General features: G+C 38.0%; 2 protein-coding genes across 2 annotated transcripts; one reads left to right on the top strand and one right to left on the bottom strand.

The window, feature by feature from the left end:
- Positions 1-1,014: 1,014 nt before the first annotated feature.
- LOC134650107 (calcium uptake protein 1 homolog, mitochondrial-like) lies at positions 1,015-17,711 on the top strand. The gene is made up of 10 exons (XM_063504940.1): positions 1,015-1,368; positions 1,884-2,007; positions 2,287-2,446; positions 3,641-3,678; positions 7,943-8,057; positions 13,467-13,627; positions 14,677-14,812; positions 15,611-15,716; positions 16,077-16,294; positions 17,499-17,711. The coding sequence occupies exons 1-10, from the start codon at positions 1,130-1,132 to the stop codon at positions 17,651-17,653; spliced, it is 1,452 nt and encodes a 483-aa protein (XP_063361010.1). The 5' UTR covers positions 1,015-1,129; the 3' UTR covers positions 17,654-17,711.
- Positions 8,488-12,067, bottom strand: LOC134650106 (carbohydrate sulfotransferase 11). Its single transcript, XM_063504939.1, has 4 exons — positions 11,742-12,067; positions 10,372-10,621; positions 9,526-9,845; positions 8,488-8,875 (listed from the first exon to the last, which is right to left on the bottom strand). The coding sequence occupies exons 1-4, from the start codon at positions 11,934-11,936 to the stop codon at positions 8,507-8,509; spliced, it is 1,134 nt and encodes a 377-aa protein (XP_063361009.1). The 5' UTR covers positions 11,937-12,067; the 3' UTR covers positions 8,488-8,506.
- Positions 17,712-21,359: the final 3,648 nt, after the last annotated feature.

Here is a 21,359-nt window from a genome sequence, read left to right as displayed (position 1 = left end):
TTTGTAGTAACTTTAAATATTAATTGGTATCCCCAACTTGATGACATTTCTTCAAAACACGTGAATGCGAAATTTCTTAAAAATTGTGAAGAAATGTTGTGTTAAAGGTTGTTGGAGTGAAATAATTGCTAATTGTGGTATATTGTTTCACAAGAAAGCCACAATTATTACATTTTACTATAAAAATACAAGACAACATTGTCAAACTCATTAGGGTGACTATGATGTCGGCACGTTTTGAATCGGTCTCACAGAATTCTTATTATTAACGTAGGTAATGTAAAAGTAAGTTTAACATAATAGGTACCTTATGTCTTTATTTCGGCATGTTTAATTTAAGATTTGTTGTAGAATAATTGAAGGGATGTTTACAAAAACAACATAACTGCTTAGACCGGTTGACACTTTTTTAAGAACATTGTTAATCGTTTCAGGTGTCAACCAGTGTAGTCAGGTATGTTGTTTTTGTAAACATCCCTTCAATTGCCAAAATTTAAAACCAAAGTGCTTAACTCCTTAAACATTACAGACTCTCATTTATACATAATCTTTTTTTTGGTGTGTCAAATTGATATATGACATCGATTCTTTATAGGTAGGACACATTTCCGTCAATAGAAAAAAAGCACCAACTTTAAAAAAACGTCATATTTGCTAAACAGATCTTCAATGACGCTTACACTGCTGAAGTGGACAAAAGGGAAGCCTACCTTTATGAACATACCATGAGTGAGTGCGAAAGAGGCCGACTACAAATGAAAAAAAAACCTGACCACTTAAAATTTCACTTTATTTAGAAAATGACACACCCTACTGATATATTCCATGTTATCCTAATATCCCACATACAGATGTCTTATGGTCACCCTAATTAGAACGAGATGCAGGGCTCTAGTTTGACTTCTCATGTGGACACACTTTTTGGCCAATGTACTCGATCCAGTTTATTAACTCTAAATCCGTGTGCAAGACAGCTGACAGTTCTTTTGACACTGACAGTTCAAAATAAAATAATTATCTGTGGCCTGATGGCCTTATAAAATTTGAGGACATTTTACTCCAATATAAATAGAAGGCAATAATTAGTAAAACTGTGTAAAATTTCACCTGACTATCTACTTTGGTCACCATGTACAGCATATCGTCTTATCTTCTCAAATTGCCAAAGGATTTGGCTACATTGCGTCGAATCACATTGATCACCGAGGCATCCAAACCTTTGCTTGCTTCGAATTCGCATAATTTGGTTCGTAAATATCACGGCTACAAGAAAAATGATAATAAAGAAAGCCTGCGTCAAAGGTCGTATAGATATTTAAGTTATTCCTTGTTGTTTGGTGCAGCTGCATACACATCATATAAACTCTGGTAAGTGAAACGAATGTTTAAATATATAATGTTTATATAGCTTACAAAACTGGTCTATGTATTGTGTTCAACTGCTACTGTTTTATTATCATGTCATATCCACATGCCTGTCCTCCAGAAAAGAAAACAAGATTTTTGTAGAAAATTTCATTTTTAATACAAGCTTTTATTTCTGCCTGTACTTTTCTTTCAACAGGCAACTAATACTCATCGAAACAATTCTAACGTTTTCAGCCAACTTACATATTTATGTGAAGTTTCATCTCAATCAAATACTGGGAAGTGGGTCTAATAAAATGTAGCTTGCAAGATTTGACCTTAACATACATTCATACATAGGCACATACATTGTGAGTTAAATAAAAGCTTGTAATAAAAAGAAATGAGTGGTATCATGCAAAGTTTTCAAACATCAAACATTTATTCAGATTATTTACATGTCAAATTACAAGCAATAAAAATAACCATAATTACGAAACAAAGTATTTTCATTACAAAGTATTTGATTGTTTCAGGATACAGTTTCAAGTGTTTCCCTCAATAACCGCCGCAGAGGAGCTAGTTGAATCCGACCCCGAAGACGCGGACACCAAAAGGAAAAGGTATCGGAAGGAAAAAATTGGATTCAGAGATAGAAAGGTATGTACTAACCGCAACAATGAAACTGATATATATTCGATTTATTTCTTTTAAATAATGTTAAGGCCGGTTGTATATGTACGTTGTTTTCACCGAACATTTATTTGTGTTAGGGAGTAGGTGCCGGTAGCGATATACAAAACTCGACATAGTCACACGTACTCGCCTAACAGAGTCTGTTATCTGGTCAAAACAATGGATGCATACATGCGGCCTTACTATAATAATATAATTTTTATTTTTATTTTCTTTGTTTGAATATTTATTTTGTTGCTACAGATTATTGAATATGAGAACCGAATGAGGTCATACTCTACACCTGACAAAATTTTCCGATACTTCGCCACTGTCAAATTGACAGTTGGTGACAGCACGGAGGTTTATATGACTCCTGATGACTTTTTACGAGCTATCACGCCTGGCATGAAGCAACCTGATGGTATTTTGTTTTGCTTTTAGTTCTATTGTTTTTGGCATCCAATTTTAATGGCAGTTTTGTGGGTGGTTAGCCTTTTTTACAAAATATTACTTTTAATTGAAAAAGCTTACTATACATTTTAGATCTATATCAAGCACTAAATACAGTAAAATAAGATTAAGTTTAACTTATGTAAGTGCAATAGCAATAAAATTATGGATAAATCAGTTGTAATCATTTTAAGCCTTTTAAGGGATAAAGTAAATCAGAAACTATTAGAAAAAGTAACATTTATCATAGTGAAATTTTTACTACCTAAAAATTATTTTGTTAATTTTAAGTAGGTATTTAGGTAATCATAGTTTTTGAAAAACAGCCACGTGCTGCAAAATGCTCATAGAATGAGTACTCTAGGGTTAAGAAAGCTATATATAATTTCTTCAGGTCTTTAACACATTCATTGCCACCCAGCCAAATAAGACATCCGCGCCAGGCCGCAAAAAAATCGTCATATAAAGCTGTAGTACCACGATCCCGACTATCGGGTCGTCCGGCCTGGGAACGAAATCGTAAAATACCCGATAGTCGGGTTTTCGGCACTGAATGTGTTTAAGACACCACATTCTTTTCTGCCCCGGACGCTGCCACCCCAGATAATTGAATACGAGAACCGCATGCGCCAGTACTCCACCCCGGACAAGGTATTCCGTTACTTTGCCACCGTTCAGGCGACGCACCACGACCAGCACGAGGTGTTCATGACCCCTGATGATTTCCTGAGGTCCATGACGCCTGGGGTCAAGCAACCGGATGGTAAGAGAACTAAGTACCTACAGATGAACTCCCGGCCACGACTTTGCGCGCGCGGCAGCGGCAACCATAGGTGGGAACTGGGAACCAAAGGTTCGATCGCTGTGTTACGCTCCAACCTATGGTTGCCGCCGCCAGCCGCAACGTCGTGGCCGAGCCGTAAGACGGCCACTTTTAATCCTTTAACGTTTAACGGATCAGGGCTATAACCGCGAAAATCGAAGTTCGCAAATTGCGGGCATTTTTCTTTGTCACTCTAATTACGCCTTCATTGGAGTAAAAGAGAAAGATCCCCGCAATTTGCGAATTTCGGTTTTCGCGGTATCCACTCAGATTTAAGAAAGATCTCTTTAGTCTTAAAAAATCATAAAATGTCACTAGAACCTTTTAACTTTTTATTCGCAGGGTTGGGACTTGATCAATATCGGAGATATGACCCTAAGGTGAGTCAATATACTATACTTGTGCTTTTCCAATAAGACAAGGGATATAATTTAAATACGAGTATATCATACAATCAGACAGTAAAATGACTACCTATTTATTATACCTACTCAAAAGTGGAAACTGTTGATTGTATGAAATTTTCCTCTTGATGATAAAGCACTATTAAACAACGTGTAACTGAAATAAAGAGCTAATCAATCACTAATTAAAAAAAAGATCCTTCTCTGAAGGAAAGCCACATTTTCGCGCTATGAAGTACCTATACAGTCATGAAATTTGATTTCTGTGCCAGTTCACGGATACTCAAAAAAAAATTCACTAATTTTAAAGCTAAAGTTCATAATTTTAGTTTCACGTTGTACAGTCAGCAACTGAAGTTGCTATAGAGTCTGTGCGGAAAGAGACGAGTCGTAGAATGTATTGGACCCCATACATTTCAAGGCTCTTTCCGCACAGACTCTATAAGCTAATATTTTGAATACATCGTCCGCTTAACTGCTGTTGACTGTATTTAATTAAATGCCTTGTTAAATAATCGTTTTCTCAAATATAAATGTCTACGTGACGCTCACTGCGTCTACACTTAACTGTAAATTCGTAAGCCTTATTGTAAACCCGTAATGTCTACAATAGTTCAGTTAAGAGTGTCGCTGTTAGTAAGGATAATGTGACTCGTGTCACGATTCTTAACGATCACGAAACTTAATGGTTTTATTTAATGAGGTAGCTAATTACACTAATTACTATCTTAACTGTTAACATTAATGTCTTACCTATACATGTTGTTTAGTTCTTTCAATATTATTTGATATCTGACTTTGACCTATGTTGCCGTGCTCTGTTTCGATGTCTACGTGTAATGGACAGACAGTCATCATCAGATATATCGGACCGCCAAGGGTGGTCACAAATATGTGAACACGCCTCTTTTGTCGCTAGGGTGCGTGTTCAGATATTTTTGAGCACCTCGGCCGCTCCGATATATCTAAAGGCATAACAGTATCATAATTAATAGGCCTTATATCCTTGCAATAACGTCTACATAATGTCAGTGAACTGGGTCAACGCTGGTATCGTCGTCAACACTGTTATCTACCTACCTTTGACCGCCAAAATAGTCACGTGCGCGCGCGACTGTATCCTAATATCAACCTCCGTGCATACCGACAAGGTTCACAATGACATGGCATTCAAATGGCTGACAATCTGTACCTAAATCGTATTGTAAAGATATAAGGTCTACCATTAAGAATGATTTTATTAGTACTTACTATTATTACCCACTCATTTTAATCATGCCTCTCTATGTCCAACTTCGCATACTTCAACGTCAATTCACGCCTATACATATGTATAAACAGTATATTTAAAATCCATGCCGTTTTTTGACGGCCACAGTTCTTGGTTATTGGTACGCTGTTATGAAAAAAAAAACCATTTGAATTTTCATTTTTGTGCCGTTGTTGTTGTTTTACTTATCAAACTATCTATGAGTTTGAATCGAGTATATAGAAACACAAAAAAAAAACAACTTGTTTTTTATTCCCTCGCATCTGAGTCGCATCAGATGAATTATTTTGTATTCTACTTACGCTTAGCACTCAAAAAGTTAATGACACTAAATTCTTCGGCATTGTTTCTAAACAACTTTAATCGTTATTAGAAATACCATATTTTTTGAAATGGTAAAGCGATGTAAATGTTATAATTAAGTAAAAGAGATATAAATTGCAAAAAAAAATCATCATTGTCGTCGTTCTGTGAGAAAAGGACTTAAATGCACCTCACGTTTTTCTTAAATAAAACGATCATTTAAATATGTGTACTATAATCATAAGAATTTGTATGACAGTGTCCCTGAATTTCAAAAAACGAACGAGATTTTATTTTTATTGGCGTAGTACCTATGTCATATTGTCAATACTCAATGTAGACTACCAAGTCAACAAATCTGTTTAGTAATGACCTATGATCTGACTGTAGGTTACCTATAATAGGTATTCTAACGCCTACCCTTTATACTTTTTTGCACCGGCACTTCCCCACTCACACCACTTTCTTGTCTTTTCAGAATTTCGAAGAGGTACTGTCTTCTTTACCCACCACTGTTAAATCAGTTTGCACTTAATTGGTTGTTCTGTGCAAGCAAAGATTTTTGGTTTCTTTCCCTATTGTGTCGATCATTTCTATATCTAATTATATATTTATGATATGTCTTCCTGTAGTCATAGACGTAGATTAGTCCTATGCTTGTGTTTTTATAGTATAGGTTTGTGCTTGGTGCAATGAAACCCCTAAAATAGAACACTGGTTAGTATTACCACCCCACACTAGCGTCTCCCAAGCGGCGTCTACTCAACTCTATGGCTGCTGCTCGACGCAACGTTGGCGCAACTTTACTGCGCAGTGACGCCATTTCCCATAGCGCTGACTAGACGCTGACGCTCAAAAGACGCTAATAGTGTGGGGTGGCATTTAGGTGGGTATACAGCACAACGGGTCCTACGCAACTTGTTAACTTTCTTTTTAGAATAGTTTGCAAGGGACGCCGAATACGACTTAGTTGCGTTTGTACCCACTTAGTACTTACCCAGGAAATAGTGTTCACTTATTTTCTATCTTTCTCTATTTTTGTTTTATTTTGACTGGCAGGGCGATTGTGTAGTGCCATAAAGTCAGTTCATCCTTCCTTGGCCGTTTTTAATAAAACTTTTATTTATTTATTACTATCCACTTTGTACTTACATATATAAATATTTTGTTTTTCAAATACATATAACTTACTATTTACTCGACTGGTGGAGAAGAGAGAGAAATAATTTCGAGTATATTATTTATTTTACATATACGTACATATTTTATTGATACCTATTCCTTTAAATATCTAAAAATATAATATAAATAGTTCATCTATTTTTTGGACGTATAAATAATATTTAGTCTTTAAAAATCATTCGTTGTTTTTGCCTAATTATACCACTTATCCTCATTCTAAGCACTAGCCTTTTCATTCAAAATTAAGAATTTTCATTGTCCCAAATAAAACTAATGGAGGATGAATAGACTTCAAATTCTAGCTACTTTAACATAAGGCATGATCATATGGACAGATCTTATTGGCCTTACTTCTCACGATAGCTAGCACTTCAGTCTTCATGCACAAATAGGACGCTCAGCTCAATACCACTGCTTTCCAGTTAGTCCATCCAAACGTTTGTGTTTTGTTTACAATTAGAACGTTTTCAGCAAAGTTTAGTCTACTTAGGCCTGATTTGACCAAACTTTGAACAAAGACTAAAACTAAGAAGCGTCAAAATTGGACTGGGGCGACTGATATAGTTATTGGCCAGTCAGCAGCAGAAGTTGCTAAGCGGACGAGCTGTTCAAAATTACCTTGACACGCTCTTATTCTCTTAACAATAAAGTCGCGTCAAGATCATTTTGAACACCTGGCCCGCTTAGCAACTTCTGCTGCTGACTGGCCATAATACATAGTAATTGGCCACTCTAACAAATCAGAAAGAAACAAGCCAATAGAATCAATTTTGTTAAGAGTGGCCTATAACTAGCAGTCACCCTAATATGATCTTAAATTGTCCGTTCCCGTTTGGTCGAATGATATAACTATCAAATAAACTTGTGCCATGTAAAATATGCAATGAAAATAAAGAGATGCGAAGAATATGCTAAATAGAGTTTACCTAAGTAGTATTTTTCTAAAAGCTCTTAGATGATACGTCAATCGGTTTTATTCTTATGTTTGTACATCTTTAAACTGGGCCAATGCATTTTGTATGATATTTTTATTTTATCTGGTGGGCCGTATAGGGTGACGTGACTGATATAGCTGGCCACTACATAATAATTGGCCTTTCCTAACAAATTAAAAAGAAACAAGCCATTTGAAACCTTATTCTTAAAGGGGCCCACTGATTATCAGTCCGCCGGACGATATCAGCCTGTCAGTTGTTCGGAACTGTCAACTTTTTGTTCTAACTGACAGTCCGATAACGTCCGGCGGATGGTAATCAGTGGGCCCCTTTATTCTTAAGTCCGCCGGACGATATCTGATCAGCCTGTCAGTTTTCGGAACTGTCAACTTTTTGTTCTAACTGACAGGCTGATGTGATGTCTGCGTGATGCTTAAGAGCGGCCAATTACTATAGCAGTCACCCTACTGGTAAAAATAAAAACACAAGAATAAACGATTCACATATAGTACGTTACAAGTATGTTTTGACACGTGATTATTCTATACAGAGCATCAGCCAACGCTTGAACTTGGATCTCGACGAGGATTCCATCTTCTACAAGCTGGGCTCGTCGGGTCTCATCACGTTTAGTGACTACATATTTCTGCTCACTGTACTGTCAAGTAAGTGCACCTAATATTTCATAATAATAATAGTGCACATAATTTTGACATTGGTGCAAAATAGTGTAATTTTTATCGTGAAATAAATAAATCTAATCTAATCATGTAACTTTAAGCGCTAATGACGCCTTATCACGTCAGGAGAAAGTTTGCTCTAAAGCGACACACGATAACGTGAAAACATTTCACACTCTATAAAAGGGTACCCACTGATAACCAGTCCGTCGAAAAATATCGGCCTGTCAGTTGTTCTGAACTGTCAACTTTTTGTTCTGACAGGCAGTTAGTAACAAAAAGAGTGGTTAGAGGTTAGATAACAACATTTCGACTCTTGTTTGTGTTTTATTTACCTTTAGATTGTGACTGGTAGTGGCGCCCCCTATTCCCGTAATATTACCTATTGTTCATGCTTCAAAATGAAACAACATCGTCAACACATCACATAAACTTTATTTCCTCACATAACTTCTATAAACTTTAGGATCATATCCAAACATCTCAAAATCTATACCATATATTCTCAACAAGTCGTTTAGCATACTTTCATCTAACTGACTAAAATAGTACTTCAACAGGGCTGTCGTGTTTTTCCCATCTCTGGATTTGTTCATAACTGTCCTTAGTCTCGTTCTGCGGTCCCTGACCCGTCTTCCTAAAACATGCGCCAACCCTAACTCGTATATGACATACCCTGAATCCCTTGAAAGGGTTTCCACTTTGGCTATAACTGTGAAATTGATGGCGCAAGGTGAACAGAAGTGGTAATACGGGGCCCAATGTTCGTCGAACGGGAGTCTCTGGTCGAGATCCTTATGTTTCTGAAAGAAAGGAAAAATAACGTTTTAAAACAACAGTACTAATAGTAGCACTCTTAACTGAACGTTAGTGAAACTGAGATCTTGAAATAAGAACTATCCATAGATGGTAGAATCCTAATAGATGTGGTATACATACGCGTGCGTCCGTGAGGGACAAAACATACGCAATGCGACTATTGGTCGAATTTATTTGTTGCCCACCATAATCCATACTAATTTACGGTGGGGAATAAAAAAAAATGTGAAACTGTGACAAGGACAAACAATAATAGCGCTTTCGCTGCTACTCCTACTGAAAGATACATAAGACTATCCCGTTCTGTCATTTCCCTCCACCTCTCATGCCTGATCCAGTTATAATACCAGATTCATGGAACTATCACTATCAGCTCACACTGTAAACGCTATAGTATTTTTCAAACATGGAGGCTACGCTGACAGATGTCATCTCAATACAATTTTCAAACACAATGGGTAGGGTGACACCTGTAATTGATTGTGTTTGAAAAATATAGCTCTGATCCGACTTAGTACCGACACGGCTTGGCATCGCTTATAAACGTAAATTTCATAGGATTATGACGTCACTTCGACACTCTGTCACTTGCCAAAGCAGTGCAGAGTTCACTTAGACTAAAATGTTAACACACCTGTATTAAATACGCGACGAACTCATAAAACGTCGGTCCGAAGCTCTTTATTGGTCCTAGAACCTTCGCCGCGCTCTCTCTATGCTCAGCCACAATAGCTCTCGCCAGCTTCCTGTAATACGGCGGCGTTACATTCTCCAGCTTGTCTCTATAGGCCGAGAGCAGACGCACGAAGGGCTCTCGGACTATGAGCATGGAGATCACGCCTGGCGTGTTGATGGCGTCTTTCAGCTCTTCTGTGCTTGGTCGTGGAAATTTACGACGGGCTAGTGTGAGCGGTGTGTGTCGGCTTCGCGCTAGGAACTTCTTGTCGTAGCCGCCTGAAAAAAATATTTTTCTTAGGGCCACTTGCACCATTAACTGGCCCGGGGTTAAACGGTTAAACCATGGAGTTGCCATGGTTACCAGTACAATTTGACACTGTGTTATGGGTTTAACCGGTTAACCTCGGGTTAGTGGGATGGTACAAGTGGCCCTTAGCGGTTAAACCGTTAACCCAGTGTCAAATTATACTGGTAACCATGGTAATTCCAGGTTTAACCGATTAACCCCGGGTTAGTGGGATGGTGCAAGTGGCGCTTAGTGTCCTATTGAAATAAAACACTATTTTCAAATCATCACATTATCATACTAATAGTCCGACAAGAAATTGTAGATAATTATTGAGGGCGCCACTTCCTACGTAACTGTCACATTTTTGACGTAAAATGCTTACATGGCAACAATTTAGTGTGCAAAATTTTTTGTTACATTGTATTTAATTTCTACTATTTTATGTCGCACTATAGCTGTAATTTTCTCTGCACACTGTCTCATGCCTGCCCTTTAAAAATTTTCATTACCCACCTAAAATATTAAACTTGTACAACCAACTCGAGCTGGCCGCCTTAAATATGTTGCACCAGACCAGATTATGCGCATGATCCACGAAGAACTCCTTACTGTTGACCGTCTGTTTTATACGTCTTTGTCTGCACACGGCCTGCGCGCGCGCCGCTCGTCTCTCTAGCTCGGTTATAGTGGTGTTGTCTGGCTCTGACCAGTCTATGGCGGGCTCTGAGTCGGTGTCGTCCTCGCCTAAGACTGGGCCCTGTAACTAAAAAAAAGGCTTAGTATTGTCTTATTTATTGTTAAGAGCCCACTGTGTCCCACTGTTGGGGAAAGGCCTCTTCCCTCTATTGTCAAGTATTGCTGCATGCTATTCCCGCTCTATGAGTTCTTAAATCTTCCTAAAAATACCGCATGTTTTATTACTCGAATTAATAAATAAATTGTTGTGCTGAACTTCCAAAAAATGTCTTTAAACATTTTATACGAGACAGCTGCTCCATATAGAAATGAACTGTCATAGGGACCATCATGCATTCGACGCTAGAGGTATGGTAGGTATAACTGTTGCTGTGGAACTAAAATTGAATCAAACTTTCAGAACTTGTTAGCAATTTTTTGAATTATATGAGTATAAGCAATTTTGACACGTGATTAATAAATAAATATTATTTGTTCCTGAATTTTAGTTGAATATTGAACTAATTTCAGAAATGACGGCAATGATTCAAAATATCAGAACAGATAAATACAGAACAGATAAGTAAAAGAAAGTTTACGAGATTAGATTTCTAGTCCGTTCTCGACTGTCAGCTGTTTGTGGTACCATTATTTGATGCTGACTAACCCAACCAAAAGAGGCTTGTAAGAACTGTCATCGGTACCATCATTCGACGCGAGGCGAGGGGAATAAAACCTATATACATATCTAAGAATCAACGATGTTGTATCAAAAATCCTTTACAGAAAACCGCAATTGTTTTTCTCTTCTGTCCAATTGTTTTTTTTTTTGTGTTCTGTGTGATAATCTGATAATTGACAATACTCATTCACCAAATAACACAGAAAATCTCTCATCCTAAACGCGTAAACGTTTCGCATATTGTTGCATTCCGCATTCCGTCGTCGTGGATAAAAACTTCATTGTATTCTAATTTTGGTGAAGGTACCTAACTACTGATAGTCGTGCGTCGTAGCCTGTACATTTATATGGAGGTGTTCGCATGTAGAACGGTAATCGCCCTATCATGGCTTGTATATTTACAATATTTACTCACAAAATATCTGTCGTTACGACATAGTGGGAACGCGAGCTAAGCCTAGGCACCCCGGCAAAGCAACAGGCACAGAGTAACAAAACAGAAATATCACTTTCACCAAACATTTACCAGCCACTTCGTGTAATTGTCAGGAGTAGCCCATTCCTTCACAGGCGGGTCCGAGCTCCCCTTGAATATCGTCATCCTCATAACGACCATGTACAACGAAGCCCAGAACAGAAACGTGGCCGTTTTCGCCCCACATCTTAAATAGTGCGTCGTTTTCGTCTTGATTCTCGCCCTGACACGTTTCACTGAGAACATTTTGTCGCGACATGTGGAGTGACTGTTTTAAATATTAAATGTTAAGGATGTACTGGAGTTGATAAAACATTTGTTTTGGTGAGCGCAGCATCCCGGTACTGAGCATGAGCGCGCTTATCGATTTTGTTATCCGGCTGTTTTGTGATGGCCTGTCCTTAGGGATCGTATTTATTCGTATTTATCTAAGTTTTAGGGTATTTAAAGCGCGCGGTTTTATGCGATAAACGCAGCGTTGAACGTATGCGTTATCGGGATGTATAAAAAATTACAATGTGATTACCGCTTCGATTTTTTTCATTTGATGAATGAAGACGAAACTTTATTGGATTGGAATGTCAATGATCCAGAGTTTTATATTACTTTGTATTTGAGTTTTAAGTAAAGTTTTGATAGTAAATATTATGTACATAATTAATTTAAGTTTGAATTTTTACAAAAATATAAAAAACAATTTAAATTAAATATTTATGTAAAAATTTATTAGAAGCATATGCCACGATTAGGACAAACTCATCAAAACCACGTTCCTCTTCCTACCTGATTCCCGACTTAATAAGTTAAATCGGAATGGAAAAGTGTCACTTGTCATGGATATTCTCGACAAAATGACTCGGTTTCATATCTCTTGAGTGTAAAAAGTCGGGTATTCAATGGAGTTAAAACGGTTAAATAATTTTTGACCTTTTAGTAACTTGTACTTGATACTTTTCCTTCCTGTAAATATCGAGAAACTGCATTAAGGTCAAGTGTAATTTTTAATATTTAAATTACATTTGATGTTAATGCAGTTTCTTAAGTACATTGTATTTGTAACACTTTAAACTCTCGCGTTTTGTTTGTGTCTCGTGTTTCATTGTTTAAGGTAAAAACAATGAAACTATATCGCGGTAGACCCGTTAGTGTAATTAAATACATTGTATTTGAATTTTTATTATAAGCTTGCTCGTTAAAAGTTGATAACAATTCGGTAGTTCCTTTCGGTGTGCGGGAGCTCGTTAGCACGTGCACAATAGGGTATTTGACTGTATTTAAAATAAATTATTTCACACCATGCATGAAATAAAGCACCACATAATTATTAGAAAAACAAAGATAGCAGGTATTTTTAAAGACAAGTTCTATTTAATAAATCGGATAGAAATATAAAAAGTAGGAGAGTTGACCGTGACGTCATTGTGTAATGTTTCATATAAATTCAAATTAGCAAATCGTTTTGACAGTTCTAAAAAGAAACTGATTTGACTAGAAGGAGTATACCCTATTGTAGCTTGCCTAGGCGCGACTGAAGCGCACCAGTACAATTTGTACAATTTGAGCGTTTCAATTTCACTACATAGTAAAAAACAAAGTCGCTTCCCGCTGTCTGTCTGTCCCTATGTATGCTTAGATCTTTAAAACAACGCAACGGATTTTGATGCGTTTTCTTTTTAATAGATAGAGTGATTCAAGAGAAAGGTCGGAGGAAGGTATAACTTGTTAACCCGTGCGAAGCTGGGGCGGGTCAGTTTATAATCTAAATGTCCGTTCCAGCATCCCGCCGCCACTTCGAGATCGCGTTCCGCATGTTCGACCTCAACGGGGACGGCGACGTAGATTGCGAGGAATTCGAGAAAGTCGCCGCTCTGATACGACAACAGAGCAGCATTGGATCCAGACACAGGGATCACGCCAACACTGGCAACACTTTCAAGGTATGTTCCTTGGTGGACCTTATGTCTTTGCAATAAGGGATATGAATTGTCAGTTTAAAGTGTGAACAGTACGTCAGGGTCGCCATGTAACACGAGTTCGAGAAAGTCGCCGTTTGATTCGACAACAGAGCAGCATTGGATCCAGACACAGGGATCACGCCAACACTGGCAACACTTTCAAGGTATGTTCCTTGGTAGACCTTATGTCTTTGCAATAAGGGTTATGAATTGTCAGTTTAAAGTGTGAACAGTACGTCAGGGTCGCCATGTAACACGAGTTCGAGAAAGTCGCCGCTTTGATTCGACAACAGAGCCGCATTGGATCCAGACACAGGGATTACGCCAACACTGGCAACACTTTCAAGGTATGTTCTTGGTGGACCTTACGCCTTTGCAATAAGGGTTATGAATTGTCAGTTTAAAGTGTGAACAGTACGTCAGGGTCGCCATGTAACACGAGTTCGAGAAAGTCGTCGCTTTGATTCGACAACAGAGCCGCATTGGATCCAGACACAGGGATTACGCCAACACTGGCAACACTTTCAAGGTATGTTCTTGGTGGACCTTACGTCTTTGCAATAAGGGTTATGAATTGTCAGTTTAAAGTGTGAACAGTACGTCAGGGTCGCCATGTAACACGAGTTCGAGAAAGTCGTCGCTTTGATTCGACAACAGAGCAGTATTGGATCTAGGCACAGATCACGCCAACATTGGCAACACTTTCAAGGTATGTTCCTTGGTGGACCTTACGTCTTTGCAATAAGGGTTATCAATTGTCAGTTTAAAGTGTGAACAGTACGTCAGGGTCGCCATGTAACACTCAAGACTCTTTAAATTGTCATTTTGTAAAGAAATCTCCATCGGAAATGACACGTTTCTGTTTTTCTAAGAGATTTAATAAAGAAACGAATGATGTATCATGGGGTAATTTTTTGCCTATTTTCTTCAATAACTTTTAAACTATTCTCGCAATGAGCCCTTTGAATTCATATGTAACACGATATAATTGGCAAAACTTTTTTTTCTCATTTAGGCAATATTTTTTCCAGGGTATCAACTCTGCGCTCACGACATACTTCTTCGGACCGAAGCTGAACGAGAAGCTGACCATCGAGAAGTTCCTGGATTTCCAGCATCAGCTGCAGAAGGAGATCTTATCCCTCGAGTTCCAGAGGAAACAGCCAGGCAAGTTTAGTGTTACATGAACAGCACAGTTACACTAATTTAAGCCTTCACGATTTTTACACATTATTAAATTGTACAACGGGACTTAATCGCGTATTTAAGTTTTAAGACCTCCGACGTTTCGAGGACGGTGTTGTCCCCGTGGTCTCGGAGAAGACTGGCTAAAGTTGACATCAACATCTTGTAACCGCGCGAGTTTTTCGAACTATCTTGACCCTTCTTGGTCTTGTTTATCAGCACTAGGGATGTTAATACTCTGTGGTCACAGCACAGTTACGTTTTTTTTATACCACATAGGTGGCAAACAAGCATACGGGCTGCCTGATGGTAAGCAGTCACCGTAGCCTATGGACACCTGCAACATGCGCGTTGCCGACCTTACGTTCAACAATATACAATTATTAGAGTTCCAAAGGTTAAAAACCGGATCCTCTTACTAATACTCCGCTTTCCGTCTGTCTGTCCGTCTGTCTATCACCAGGCTGTGATAGACAGACGGACAGACAGCACTCATGCACTAGCACTCATGAACCGTGGTAGCTAAACAGTTGAAATTTTCAAAGATGATGTATTTCTGTTGCCGCTATAACAACTAATACTAAAAACAAAATAAAATTAATATTCAAGTGGGGTGGGCTCTCATACAACAAACGTGATTTTTTTGCCGTACGGAACCCTTCGTGCGCGAGTCCGACTCGCACTTGGCCGGCTGTTATTTATGTTTTTCCTTGCTGCTATTGTGATGTTAAATATAATTTGAAGGACAATAAAACATTGTTTAGAAAATGACCTTTTCAGATGAAAATGGACGTATCACCGAGGCGGATTTCGCCGAGTTGCTGCTTGCGTACGCCGGTTACCCCGCTAAGAAGAAGGCCAGAATGCTCAAACGCGTTAAAAAAGCGTACGTATCTATTTCCTTATTTATAAGTACATATGTATTAGGAAAAAAAAACTAATAGAGTTTTACTTCAAACATACTAATGTTATGTTTATTATTTCCTAACTTGTTATTATTATTTAATTATAACACCCTATCCGCGTCCTGCCCAAACCACAAGTTGAAGTTAAGGTTACACTGAAAAAAAATTTTTTTGACTTAAAACGTGAACCAAAGGAAAAACAAGTAAATTTTCCAAATTATTAGGTTTAATATTCAATGGCTCTATTTCTCAAAACCGTTGATCAATTTTTCCCCGCCAAAGTAACCCCACTTTACGGCAACTAGAGCCTCACTAGGTTAAAATACTCTATAATTTTCCAGTTTCCGCGACCACGGCGTGGGCATCACAAAAGAAGACTACTTGTCGTTTTTTCACCTCCTCAACAACATAAACGACGTCGACACAGCGCTGACGTTCTACCATATCGCGGGCGCGTCCATAGACCAGCCCACCCTTAGACACGTCGCGCGGACTGTCGCCCATGTGGACTTAGATGCACACGTTGTAAACGTGGTCTTCACCATTTTTGATGAAAACAGTAAGTATATAATTGTTATCGCCTATATTATCAGTCCACTGCTGGGCATAGCTCCATAGACCAGCCTACCCTTAGACTTAGACACGTCGCGTGGACTGTCGCCCATGTGGACTTAGATGCACACGTTGTAAACGTGGTCTTCACTATTTTTGATGAAAACAGTAAGTATATCATTGTTATCGCATATATTATCAGTCCACTGCTGGGCCTAGCTCCATAGACCAGCCTACCCTTAGACACGTCGCGCGGACTGACGCCCATGTGGACTTAGATGCACACGTTGTAAACGTGGTCTTCACTATTTTTGATGAAAACAGTAAGTATATCATTGTTGTCGCCTATAGTACCAGTCCACTGCTGGGCATAGCTCCATAGACCAGCCTACCCTTAGACACGTCGCGAGAACTGTCGCCCATGTGGACTTAGATGCACACGTTGTAAACGTGGTCTTTACTATTTTTGATGAAAACAGTAAGTATATCATTGTTATCGCCTATAGTATCAGTCCACTGCTGGGCATAGCTCCATAGACTAGCCTACCCTTAGACTTAGACACGTCGCGTGGACTGTCGCCCATGTGGACTTAGATGCACACGTTGTAAACGTGGTTTTCACTATTTTTGATGAAAACAGTAAGTATATAATTGTTATCCCCTATATTAACAGTCCACTGCTGGGCCTAGCTCCATAGACCAGCCTACCCTTAGACACGTCGCGAGAACTGTCGCCCATGTGGACTTAGATGCACACGTTGTAAACGTGGTCTTCACTATTTTTGATGAAAACAGTAAGTATATAATTGTTATCCCCTATATTAACAGTCCACTGCTGGGCCTAGCTCCATAGACCAGCCTACCCTTAGACACGTCGCGAGAACTGTCGCCCATGTGGACTTGGATGCACATTTTGTAAACGTGGTCTTCACTATTTTTGATGAAAACAGTAAGTATATCATTGTTGTCGCCTATAGTATCAGTCCACTGCTGAGCAAAGCTCCATAGACCAGCCCACTTTAGACACGTCGCGTCGTATGTTGTCAATGTGGTCTTTACACGTGCCTTTGCAGCCTGCTACACGCTGAATGTACACTACATTCGAGTTCATAACTATGTGTAAATTTTTCACCCTAATGTAATGGATTAAGGAGTAGAAACGTATACATATTTATGAACTCGACTGTAACATTAAAGGAATATTTTTCCAGTGGACGGACAACTTTCGAACCGCGAGTTCGTGGCGGTGATGAAGAACCGCCTCCTCCGAGGCTTAGAGAAGCCCAAGGACACCGGGTTCGTCAAACTGATGCACTCTCTCATCAAGTGCGCTAGGGACACTAAACCCGCCATATTGGATTTTTAAGGTTGTTGTTTCGACTTTTTCTAGACTTGGACGAACCTCGACGTCCAACTACCACCATACTTTTTATTATTGATCTTAAACGTCGGTTTTTTTATCGGACCGACTCGCTATTTTGTAGGCCTCGACAGGCCTCGGCCGCCTAAGCTATTCTTCAGTCGATCCCTTTGCCGGCCTGAGGTACCTATTATTATAAGAACTACAAATGTAATTAATAATGACGTAAAACGAAGCTTGGCCGGTAAATAATAATAATAAGGGGTTATTACTTCTATTCTTTCAGACACTTTCTGCTATCTTGCTGCAAAATTAGAAACGAAAGGGAAATACGAGTAACATATACCTTTCTCCGTCTCACTTACCATAAAGTGTCCGATACTTTTCTCCGTCTCTCTTACCATAAAGTGTCCGGTAACAGGATAGATGTAATAACTCCTATTGTTCCTTTTTATGTAGGGAATCCGATATATCATAGAAAAATTTATTGATTCTCTTCTCTTCCCAAATGTTTACATTAGTCGCCAGGATTTTGATTAAATCGTATGTATGTAAATAAATACTTAAGTTAGAATTAAAACCACCTCTTGAGGGTTGGAAAAGCCTAACACTGGGCTTCGTCAAAAAGATTTTTAAGATGGCCACTTTATATTATCAATGTAATTAGTAAAAGAAACTAAGATTTGCAAAGAATCTTACTAAATATAGTTGGTCAAACTAATTTGTCAGTCAGTAAGAACCAGCAAAACTATACTCATCCTTTTTTTTTTGGGTGCTAGTACTAGTGTAAGACAAACATAGTATGATTCTCTCTATGTTTGAAATGAGACAGTCCTTTGACAAAAACTACATTAAATAATAAGAAAACTCATTGTTCATTGGCTACATACTATTCGCTCCTGAAAACGATAATATAAAGCAAATAAGAAGTAGCCAACCAAATTTCGGCTGTATTTATCAAAGGTACCGTCAACTAGGGTGAATAGGGATGGCTGGGGTGAGTAGGGACAAAACTAATGTGATTTACCTGACAATTTCTTAACCCTTTCGACGCCGTGTCAAACACAAAAGCTGTCACGCTGACGCCACGTCACCGAAGTGTCGAAACTGAAATTGAACTTTATGCATATGCACGTAGGTCTATGTTGCTCTGTGATATGTGACCAATTAATCGGTCTTTGACGTTGAACCTACGGTGCGGATATATCGGTAATTGGCGTCCAAAAAGTTAATAACCACCTACACAAATTGTATCATACAAAAATATATACGACACATTATTTTCAATCGAATGATACAATTTGTGTGGGTATTTTTTATGAAATTGACAAGTAAATCGCATTTCAAGGTATGTCCCTATTCACCACAGCTATTCTTATTTAACCCTGTTGTCGGTAAGTTATGCTATGCAGTTGCCATCACGTGCTTATTTCATATGGAAATTTACTTTTTTTTTTCGAGAGCCCTTCCAGTTCTATTCACCATGGCTATCCCATCACAATTTAAAAGAAACGCCATAAATATTTAGTGTTAGAATAATTTTACAAACGACGGATACTTTTTTGCTCATATACAGGACGTTTCCTGTAACAGGAGCAATAAATTAAACTGTAGGCTGTACTCCTCAAACTGACCAACATTTGTTCAGCAACTTTTAAAAATAACTTATGCTTTGATTTTTATTACACTTTAAAGTTTATTCTAACACGCAATGTATTGCAAATTTTGTTATGTTTAAAGCGTGTCAATCAACGTCAAACACACTGATGTCAGCGTACATTGAAGGCAATATTTATTTTGTAAGAAAAAGAGGAAGTCTAAAGGATTCATAATTTGTAAAAGTTGTTTAACTTTAAAAGTTTTATAGTTTGAGGAGTATAATATATGTTTTAATTATTTGATCGTGTTACAGGCAACACCCTGTATACATACATAGGTATAGCAAATGGAATTCGAATAGAATTCTTTAAATAACTGTAATAAAATACTAAAACGGTTTTGCATTTGACGTAAGAATGAACCTTTTGACTGCCACGGCCCTTTTTATTTGTCACTCAATAGTAAATGTTAATTTCTAATTATACCCTTTGTCGTTTATAATCGACACTGGCGGGCAAAAGGTTAAAACTTACGTCTTTTACTATATTTTTGGCTGCTCAAATAGAAATATATAAATTATTGTAACATGTACAGGGTAAACAGGCCCCTATTTCACCACGGTGACAGGTGCGACAATTGTCGACATCACTGTTACTGATGTCACAGGCCTCCATAGACTACGGTAACCGCTTACCATCGGACGGGCGGTGTGCTTGTTTGCCACCAACATATCAATTTAAAAAAAAAACTCCATTATATCGCCAATAAATAAATACTTATTTTGCGAAGCTAATGACAATTGTCACAAGAAACACGACAATTGTCACTATATTCCGACACAGAACTCATTTCCTGTCAAGAATTACCGAAAGTTCTATGAAATCGTGTGACAATTGTCATTATAAATCATCATTATAAACTTCGAAAGAGAAATACCTGTTTTAGGCCGATATAATAAAGTTTTTTTAAATAATACAATGATGGTGGCAAACAGGAATACGGCTCGCCCGATGGTAAGCGGTAACCGTAGCCCATGGATGCCTGTGACGTCAGCAACAGTGACATTTGTCGAATTGTCGCACCTGTCGCCGTGGTGAAATAGGGGCCTGATGATTGGCCCTTTGAAGTATTGGCCTCTGTTTGTGTAGGAAATTCATCACTGCTGCCTTTAATCAAGGTTGAAGGGGCCAATCATTAGTATAGTTTACCCTGGGGTCTGACCATTGCGTTTATCATAGACAAATGAATTATAAAGGTGCATCGACACCGCAGTTAATCCTATATAAGGGATAAGGGTGTCAGAAATTATGCAAAATTGAACCCTATCACTTTGAAATAAAGTTCAAATCAGGTGGGGAAATGTCTGCCGCTTGACATCCTGTTTTTGCCTCGGCGTGTCTATGTAACTCGTCTGTCTATGCTTTTGTATAGGTACTATAATAAGAATAATATGGACATTGAAATGAAATAACCTTTTTTTAATATTGTATAGTTATTTTATGACGATTTTATTATGTTATTATTGACAGATATGTTTAAAACATTTTATCTCAGTTAATTTTAAAAAATATATATAATAACATATATATATAACATATATACATATGTATAACATGCTCTCTGGTCAATGTAAATAAATAAATCACTGCCTTTTATCACAGTGAATGTAATAAAATTTGTTTTATGATAAAAGTGAAATCTTTTTATTTCATTTTCTGTATTTGTGCTACTTTCAGAGAGAAAACTCCTTAGTACGATCATATAGACATATAGTAAGACAAGAGTGCTCACTCCATACATCAGTTAGACTATTAATTTCAGTGTCTACATCTAGCATCGAGTAGCGGAACTATCAGTACTGCTACTCGATGCTAGATGCTAATAGTCTTTTTGGTACTAAAAGTACTAAAACTGATAGAGTGAGCAATCTATGTATTTTTTTCTCTATGGTACGGTATATTATTGGTTATGTGCAAGACATTGGCCTTTCGGCCGCGTATGTAACCGAGTTTTGTAACCAGATACAAAATAAGAAAATTTACTCTTTTCTCATAACCAGTTACAAACCAGTAAAAATATTTAGAGACTTAGAAATATTTTAAATAGTTATTGC

This window comes from Cydia amplana, chromosome 8 (assembly GCF_948474715.1).
Source record: "Cydia amplana chromosome 8, ilCydAmpl1.1, whole genome shotgun sequence".
NCBI lineage: Eukaryota > Metazoa > Arthropoda > Insecta > Lepidoptera > Tortricidae > Cydia > Cydia amplana.
This window is presented reverse-complemented; position numbering and strand designations above follow the sequence as displayed.

Coding starts and splice junctions, on each gene's coding strand:
- LOC134650107 (XM_063504940.1), top strand. CDS start 1,130: ATGTACAGCATATCGTCTTATCTTCTCAAATTGCCAAAGGATTTGGCT. Junction 3,679..7,942: donor ATCGGAGATATGACCCTAAG/GTGAGTCAATAT, acceptor TATTCTATACAG/AGCATCAGCCAACGCTTGAA. Junction 8,058..13,466: donor TCTGCTCACTGTACTGTCAA/GTAAGTGCACCT, acceptor TGTCCGTTCCAG/CATCCCGCCGCCACTTCGAG.
- LOC134650106 (XM_063504939.1), bottom strand. CDS start 11,936: ATGTTCTCAGTGAAACGTGTCAGGGCGAGAATCAAGACGAAAACGACG. Junction 10,622..11,741: donor ACAATTACACGAAGTGGCTG/GTAAATGTTTGG, acceptor CCTTTTTTTTAG/TTACAGGGCCCAGTCTTAGG. Junction 8,876..9,525: donor TCGTCGCGTATTTAATACAG/GTGTGTTAACAT, acceptor CCTTTCTTTCAG/AAACATAAGGATCTCGACCA.